Source organism: Miscanthus floridulus, chromosome 18 (genome assembly GCF_019320115.1).
Source record: "Miscanthus floridulus cultivar M001 chromosome 18, ASM1932011v1, whole genome shotgun sequence".
Classification (NCBI taxonomy): Eukaryota; Viridiplantae; Streptophyta; class Magnoliopsida; order Poales; family Poaceae; genus Miscanthus; species Miscanthus floridulus.
In genome coordinates, this window is record NC_089597.1 from 45175245 (window position 1) to 45184088 (window position 8844).

Here is an 8844-nt window from a genome sequence, read left to right on the forward strand (position 1 = left end):
TGAGGCCGGAGGTCCCCTCCTTCCAGTGAGATCTATCTGTGCGTGTGGCCCGGTTGTTGAAGAGCTACGCTGTAATCGCCGACCAAGCCGCCGGTAAGATCTATATGTGACTGTGGCCCGGCGGTCGAAGAGCCATGCTGTAATCGCCCGGCCAGTATAAGTACTGGTAAATTTATCCACAACACCAAGTTTAGTTGGAGTAAGCAAAAGTTTTGAAATCTTTATTTCACTAATTTTTCTGATATTTCTTGTTTGGCCGGAATTAGAATCACATGTTTTTCTTCACTAATTTGTAGGATAGTATCCCCTTTGAGGTCAAAAACCTACATGTTCTTTTTTTCCTACCACCATCCAAAGGAGCCTTGAGGGGTCGCACGCTCAACGTGCAGCGTGACAAGCCTCCATAAGATTTTATGTTAGCAAATACATAACGGAAATGGTACATATCAGGACGTCCGCCCGCCCGAACGCCTCTTAGTGGGCTTGTATATCAGCCCAATAAACATTTGCTTTACGCCCTATCATTTTTTATTACGGTATCCGCGCCCGTCTCTTCTGTTGCGCTGATTGGATAAGGAAAGGAGGAGACGAGAGACCTGCTTCGCAGTCAACGGTGACCCCGCCTGCTTGCTCCGCCGGCCGCCTCGCTGCTCATGCTCTGCGACCCGCTCCACCGTCGACAGTCACCCCGCATTGCTCCTTCCCCTACCCCACCGCGCCGCTTCGCTGCTTCCTACAATTGCTTCTGCTCTACGGCCCACCTTGCCTGATAGTGCGGGCACCGCCGCGCCCACGCGTGGCGACCACTCCCTCGGTCGCCAACTAGCCACTGAGGCCGTTGTGCAAGGAGAAGCGTCGGGCCCTGGCACGGAAGGCCCCTGGCCTTGCCTCTTGCTACGGCTTTGGTGCCCGATGAGACGGCGGAGGAGGCCACACCGAGATACGATGCATGTTGCAAATGTACATTTCAAATATTTCAGATGTTTTAGAGGTATGTTGCAAGTATTTCATAAAGATGTTATAAAAGTAGATCGGGATGTTGCGCATGTTGCAATGGGCTATACACGTATGTTTGAAGTGCATGTTACAAATGTTTTATCCGTTTCAGGCATATATTACAAGTGTTTTATTTGGATGTTGCAAAACTAGATCGGGATGTTGCATATATATGCAAGTGATTCATCTTGATGTTCGCATATGTTTGCAAGGCCACACACATGTTTTCAAGTTTTTCTGGTGTTTTGCAAATGTTTCAGACATATGTTGCAAGTGTTTCAGCTATTTTAGACGTATGTTGCAAGTGTTTCATCTGGATGTTGCAAAAGCAGATCGGTTGTTGCACATGTTGCAATGCGCGTGAGGAGCGGAGGAGGCACGAGCGGTACCTGCGTGCCGTCTGGCGGCGCAGGCCCGCGTGGGTGTGCGAAATGCCAGCTCGGGTGGGGCCGTGCTGATCCGAGTGTGAGAAACGGGAGTGCAACGCAGGGGTCCGGACGTCCGGACGTTAGCATTACCGAATACATAAAGCAAATAGGCTCTAATAGATTCTTAGCAAATAGAGTTGATTTTCTATGCAGCGATGCAGTCCAAAACAAACCCTGTTAGCAACTCTAAGAGTCTTTCTATAGCATTAAAGATTTTGGTTAAAAAACCTAACAACTTTTTTGTAAATCAAATATTTCTATCTTTAGTCTTGATTTCTCGCTAGTCAAAGGTAGAAAGCATGACTGGCTCTTTAAATGCCTATAAATATAGAGAAACTGTTGAATGATGACAAGATATAAAAAACAATTTATATTCAAATGATTCTCCTCATTAAACTGTTGGTGTGTGAAAGGTTTAAGAAAGAATTTCGGAGACTCGGCCTGTTCGCTGGTTGGTTTTTGGGCTGGTTTGAACTGGCTAGTGCTAGTTTATTGTGAGAGAAAAACACTGTTGGCTGGCTGGTTTGGGCTGGCTGAAACCAATCCACCCGCGACTGCGCGCGCCCTGGACTGGAAGCGGAAAACTTTAAACCGACAGAGCCGCGGCAACGCGGGGTGGAGGCGTTTGAAAAGTTGTGGATCCGCTGTGGCGGGCGCCAAATTACCCAACGGCCTCGCGTGAATTCTCTCCCCAACCAGCTCCCGCAGATCTACGGGATCAAAGGACAATCGAAAAAAAAATTACGTCAAGCGAAGAGCGATTCCCTCCTCTCCCCCTCTCCGCAGTCCGCACCGCGTGAGCCAAACCCTCCCAGCTCGCGCGCCCGCGATGGATGCCGCCGCCCCCGCCCCCGCCCCCGGGCCTTCCTTCTCCGGCGCCGAGTCGTCCGCGGCCGCCGCCCAGCCGTCGACGACCGGTGCCCAGCAGCCGCCGGTGGATCCGCAGGCGCACGTGCCCGTGCAGGGCGCCGGCAGCGGCAGCGGCGTCGCGCGAGGCTGCCGCCACCACGCGTACAGCCGCAAGCAGAAGTCGCTCGGCCTTCTCTGCTCCAAGTAAGGCCACAGCTCTCCGCCTCTCACGCCCTCGGTTTCGCGCGGGGTGCTCGCGGCGTGCGGTGCTTTGACCTTTGACCTTTGGTTCCATTCCTTCCTTCTTGAAGCTTCGTGGCGCTGTACGACCGGGAGGACGTGGAGGTGATTGGGCTGGACGACGCGGCCAAGCGGCTCGGCGTCGAGCGCCGCCGGATCTACGACATCGTCAACGTTCTCGAGAGCGTCGGGGTGAGCCGTGATTTCCTTCTTGGAATGCGATTTCGCGTTCTTGTGCTTTCGAACTTTGTGATGTGCTATCCTGCTTTAACAATTCCTCGGGGGTTGGGGGGCCTGTTGCAGATTCTTGTGCGCAGGGCGAAGAATCGGTATACATGGCTCGGATTCGGGGGAGTCCCTGCTGCGCTGAAAGAGCTCAAGGTCTGGCTTCGATCCCGCAGTTCTGAATCCCAACCATCTTAGCTTCCATTGCTAACCTCATTATCAACAATTTCCCTTCTTTTTTTTCAATCGTGTTTGGTTTGATCAGGAGAGGGCATTAAGGGAGATGTCTGGATCACCAGTGTTACTGCCAATGGAGGACTCCTCTACTGCCAACGTTAGTTTTCTTCAACTGGATTTGCTTGTGTTGTAAACAACAACAACAAAAACAAGATTTCCTTGCCATTGGCCTTGTTACAAAATACCTGCTGTTGATATATCAAATTTCTTTGGGTTTTGTGATTGCAAAGTTATCAGATGATGAGGATGATGAAAAATTGGGCGATGTTGATGAAGATGCCGAGAGTGAGAAACTCAGCCAGTCTGTCGACAATACTTCTGATAAGCCTGACGCACCCAGCTGCCGCCTTAGATCTGGTATAGCTGCTTAGTTGTGTTCTTGTTTTATCTGGAGCCATCTATCGTCTATGTTGTGTGCTCACTTAACGTTTGGGTGCTGTATTCATAGATCATCGGAAGGAGAAGTCCCTCGGGCTCCTCACTCAGAATTTTGTCAAGCTCTTCCTCACCATGGAGGTTAGAGGACTGAATTCACCCTGTATGGTTCAAGTTATTTCCCTTTCGCACTTAACTGTAACGGGGCTTGTATTTTGTGCAGGTTGAGACAATCTCACTTGACGAAGCTGCAAAGCTTCTCCTTGGAGAGGGACATGCAGAGAGCAACATGAGAAGTTAGTACATGCATTCCTTTTGTTTAGTTCCATGCTTCTGTCAAATGCCTTTCCTATCCAAATAGAACTCACAATGATTCTAATATTCACAAAGCAGCCAAAGTTCGTCGGTTGTATGACATTGCCAATGTGCCTGTCTTCTTTGAACCTCATTGAGAAGGTAGGTTCTCTACTGCATACCAGTTTCAAATGAATGGAAATGATATTTCTGGCTGGTGGCTGCTGAACATTGTTTCTTGTAACGTTTGTTTCAGACGCAACAAGCAGACACAAGAAAACCTGCATTCCGGTGGCTAGGCCAGGAAAAGCGAAAGCAAGAGAACAATGTCATGGTTGCTCTACCTCCATCCAGGAAGGCAATGCCCAATAAGAGAGCATTTGGTACTGATCTTACAAACATTGACAATAAGCGAAGGCAAGTTAGACTCGACAGCAGAGAACAAAGTCAAGCTCATGCAGGGTGCTGGCAACATAGTGAAGACTTTTGAGAGGCAGCTGGGGCAAGAGAAAAGGAGTGACTTTGTTTATGGGCCCTTCCACCCTGCTAGTGCAAAGAAACAGGAAACTGATGATCAAACCGTTAAGCAGCAGGAGAGGAAGACCATTCAGGACTGGGAAAACCTTGCTGTGTCCTTCCGTCCACAATATCAGAATCAAGGTGAGCTCAACATTTCATTTGTATAATTGCAGCGTTGAAGAATTCTTTTTCAAAGAAACAAATTTGCATTACCACAACACCGTTTGTCCTCTTTTAATTTCTTGCAATTAACTTGTCAAGCACTTCTGCTTGCAGCAGGTGTCTGATCTTGAATGGGAAAAGAAAAGAATCTGGAAAATACATGAGTAACTATGAATTGTTTGTTACTAAGACTTTAGAGGCTTGCTAGATACTTAAACAGTATATAAACGCATCAAGTACTAAACAAGCAGATGTGTACTTAACATGGTTGTGTTACGATGTTTAAAACCCAATTTCCATGTCTAAAAATCATATGGCCATTAGTTTTTTAAGGAAAACATAGATGATCGTATTTTTGACCTAAATTCCAAAATCTGAACTCGTAATGAAAGAAACATAATTTACATTTTTTACGCTATAGAAACCAGTAAAGATCCGATATTAGATGCTATTACGATAGATTTTAATGGTCCAATTATGCTCAAAGTTCTGTATTGTTTGTCTGTTTGATCCCTTGTGCTCTTTCTGTTAAACTACTATGGAGAGCTGATTCTTTTGACAGGTGATTGGATTGAATTTACACCACTTTTTGTTGCTGCAGCCCTGAACGATCTTTTTGGTCATTATGTGGACGCATGGAAATCATGGTACTTGGACCTTACCCGGGAAACGAGATCATGAAGCAGGATGTTGGCAGATCAGTTGTAACTTGTACGCAGATCAGTTGTAACTTGTACGCCGATTCCAGTAGGTAGATCAACTCAGTTGTTGATGCTTGCTTAGGGGATCGCCCTGTACAAGATGTAATAAAAACTCGAAGGCATTATTGTCTTTCGATTGTATTTACTCGTATGCTAGAAATGAGGCCATTTTTTCATAAGGAAAAAAGCAGGAAAATTGATCGAATTATCAAATTGTTGCTAGTAGACAATATGTAGTCGGCACCAAAAGGTTACTATTTCCTCGTTTCCAGTATCTGCTTCGTTGTACTCCCTCATTCCATAAAACAATGCAATTATGGGATCAGTGTCGGTCAACTTTGCTCTACTTTAATCAAGTTTATAATAAATAGTATTAGCATTTATGTCTTCAAATAAATTCATTATGAAAATATATTCTATAATTAATATAATGATACTTATTTTGTTAAAAAGTGTTAGTACTTTTTAACATATTTTCGGTCAAAGTTCAAATTGGTTGACTTCTCGATAAGTGAGAATTACATTCTTCTATGGACAGAGCTAGTATATTAGTACAGCATAAGGAGTTGTTTGGTACGAGGAGCACCAAGTTTGAGCAGCAAGACAGCTGAAGGCTACAATCCGTTCAGCTGGTTGACTATTTTTGCATTACTCTCTCTTTCTTTTTTTTTCTTTCTTTTTTTGCGATTCGACTATTTTTGCATTACTCTAGCAGTTCTGAAAGTGAACTTTTGCTGAATGTCTGGTTTACTGTGACCTGGTTTAATGATCGTGCTATAGATCTTTTAAAATGACTACTTGGGACTAGTTATTGATTGCTTGAGCTTGTTTGGCTGATAAGTCATGACTGATTTGATGTGAGAGAAAAATAATGTTCGTTGACTGAAAAAGTACAGCTTATAAGAGAGACAAGCCCAAACGAACATGGTATATTTCTTTAGGATAAGAGGGAAAAAGGTCATAAGCTACTTGAGAGTAGTCATTTACCTTGGTTGCTCACAAAAACAGAAGAAATCAATAACTTTTGACATATTCTGGCATCTGGGCTGGGATAGCATCATATCAAGAAGCCAGGACATGCAGATGCCTAATCTGGGCTGGGATACACAAAATCGACATGTCAAGCTTCACAAACTGCAGAAGGAGCGCACTTCACAAGATTACCATTAGCAGTATCCAAATGAACGTTGGCTGACAGTTTTATCATTGAAGTGCAGCAAATCCACATGACAAAGAGCATGAACATCAAACAGGGACGATCAAACTCATTCACCATCATACATATAGCAAGTCATCACCAAGCACTCATACGGTACTTTTATAAGAGTAAGAGATGTCCTCCAATTTATGGACGGCACAACATATCGAATTGCCAGAAAAGGGTACAATCCCCAATAGCAACTACTAGCAGAAGCAATCAACATGCTTCACTTTGGCTCAGTGAAGAACTTGTTGATGGCAGGCATGATCTCAGGGGTCTTGTCATGCACAAAGCTTCTTAGGCCATGCATGGCGTAACGCCTCCCCTCCTCATGGTTCTCAAGCACACCAGCTGCCCTCCCTGCCTTGTTTACCCTGTAAAATTCAAGCCATTTAGATTTTCCTGTCAACAAGTCAGCATATAATTCAGGAACTAGGATTGCACTTTAAAAAGGGAAGACCCAGTGCCAGAGGCTCCCACATGAGTGGGGTCTGGGGAAGGGAAAAACCGAGGCAAGCCTTCCCCCCGCAAAATCTGCAGAGAGGCTTGACTCAGTGAGACAGCTCTCACCATTACACCAGGCCTACCCTTCGAACTAGGATTCCACTTTGTTAACCAAAAATTAGTATGAAAGATCATGCTTCCAAATAATTCATAGTTTCATACAAGTGACAGTACAATACCATCAAAGTACTTTGTTCTTCGCATGACACAAGTTACACCATTCGTGTTGATAGTGATACAAGATTAGTGTATGTAAATAGGGGGTGCATGTAACTAGGGCTCTGTTCGCTGGTTGGTTTCTGGGCTGATAAGCCCGGCTGGTGTTGATTTGTTGTGAGAGGAAAACACTGTTGGCTGGCTGATAAGCACTGACTGAAACCAACAAGCGAAAAGGCTATAGGTAAGCACAAACGAACAGCTACAACCAGAAGATGTAAACAGCATGCCTACATGCATATGATCAGCCCTCAAGTTTTCTATCAAAAGAAATGTTTGCCACCATGCAGGTACACAAACTATGATGTCGTGTAAAGAACAGAAGCATATGCATACATTGTAGGCTTTCTAGCCACGAATTAGCACTCCCAAACCTGACACTTCGGTTTCTACTACCTAACTGCAGGCCATGGATTCTACTCATACCCCCACCCAACCAAAAAAAATGACCTTTGCAGGTAATAAATATAAATATGTAAATAACTAAATATAACATTTATCTTATCGGACCGACCGACTCCTACGAACGGTCTAGTCGTTTTCAACCTTGCCCACCAAAAAGAACGAATTTTCAAACTGGGAAAACTATGAACACAAATTTCACCTGACGGATAGTACAATACCACTCTGGTTCTGGCAAGTCAACGCCCAACCATGGCTTCAGCCTTTCAGACAGGGAAGAAATAAAGCGACTACTGAACTTGAACTACATCTAGGCCACTACCACTTCAACTTCAAGAAAGCACCCAAACCGAGCAGATCTACCCTGCTCCAGCAGGAGCAGCACATCTCTTGCAAGAATCAAACAGGCAAAAGGAGTTAAGAGTACAGATCCGGACCTGACTTCCGGGTTGCCGGTGATGTTCCGGAAGAGCTGAAACCCGCAGATGCCGACGGCAACGCCCATCGCCGCGAACAGCGGGTACACCTGCGCGGCACCAAGGCACCACCATCAGAGAGAGAGAGAGGGAGAGAGTGTGTGTGCGTACGTGTGGAATCGTTGAGGAAGCTCACCTCGGGTCGGACCCAGCGGTTGGCCATCTGAGTCGGAGGCTCTTCGGACTGGGACGCGACCGCGGCGACGGCGGAGAAGGATGGGGGAAAGCGGAGAGGCGACGGCGGAGGGGGAGTGGGCGGAGTGGGTGGAGAGGTTTTATCGGGGTGTGGTCGCTTGGAGCTTATCGTCCGAAATGACGGTTCTGCCCTCGCGTTTCTTTCACTTTTTGTTTTCTTTCGGTCGCCCACTGTTTGTTTCAGTACACAGGAATTATTTTTAAGGGGATTAGGATTATTATTATACGAAGGAACCACATGCCATCAGCACCAATGAACGGATAGGTACATTGCCAAGTGTTTAGTACGTGAATGTCTGCGTAATACAGTGCCAACCATGTAAGCTTCCGTACAAGAAAAGCCTTACCCGCGAATTTAGAGCAAAGTGGCTCCTAAGATTCTCTATAGAGACAAAATACTGTAATGATTATAATCTATATGACTATATCACTCGTGTAGCTATATCAATGTTTATATCTATATCTCTTATATTTTAACCCCACTATAAATTCTATCTTAAAATGTAGCCATTCATATCATCTCTCACTAAACGCCATGCCATTCCACTATCTATATCATTCCTATTATATGCAATTACTATTTTCCCTAAATAAGAAATATACAACGCGTCCATATATCGTTATTTGTTTTACCGTTCCATCACCTTACAATTTGATCTAATTTTGTTAGTTTTTATTGGATTTTGTTATTGTCTTGTCGATTTTTAATAAGAATTGATGTAAAAACATGTACGGTAGATCTTACTAATATATGTAATGCTCTTATTTTGTAAAAAAAATCCTGTAACAACATGTAGAATATTCTTTTAATAGTGTCATAATCA

General features: G+C 44.8%; 1 protein-coding gene and 1 pseudogene across 1 annotated transcript; one reads left to right on the forward strand and one right to left on the reverse strand.

The window, feature by feature from the left end:
• The first annotated feature begins 1967 nt into the window (after positions 1 to 1967).
• Positions 1968 to 5231, forward strand: LOC136522491 (E2F transcription factor-like E2FE; annotated as a pseudogene).
• A 970-nt stretch (positions 5232 to 6201) lies between these two features.
• On the reverse strand, positions 6202 to 8119 carry LOC136520712 (uncharacterized). The gene is made up of 3 exons (XM_066514355.1): positions 7962 to 8119; positions 7787 to 7875; positions 6202 to 6601 (listed from the first exon to the last, which is right to left on the reverse strand). Exons 1-3 carry the CDS (start codon positions 7986 to 7988, stop codon positions 6454 to 6456), a joined length of 264 nt encoding a protein of 87 aa, XP_066370452.1. The 5' UTR covers positions 7989 to 8119; the 3' UTR covers positions 6202 to 6453.
• Between the last annotated feature and the right edge of the window lie 725 nt (positions 8120 to 8844).

Bases quoted from the DNA above. Each gene is read 5' to 3' on its own strand.
- LOC136520712 (XM_066514355.1), bottom strand. From the start codon at position 7,988: ATGGCCAACCGCTGGGTCCGACCCGAG. The intron at 7,876-7,961 runs GTGAGCTTCCTC...GGTGCCGCGCAG, and splicing joins ACCGCTGGGTCCGACCCGAG to GTGTACCCGCTGTTCGCGGC. The intron at 6,602-7,786 runs GTCCGGATCTGT...TGAATTTTACAG, and splicing joins ACCGGCAACCCGGAAGTCAG to GGTAAACAAGGCAGGGAGGG.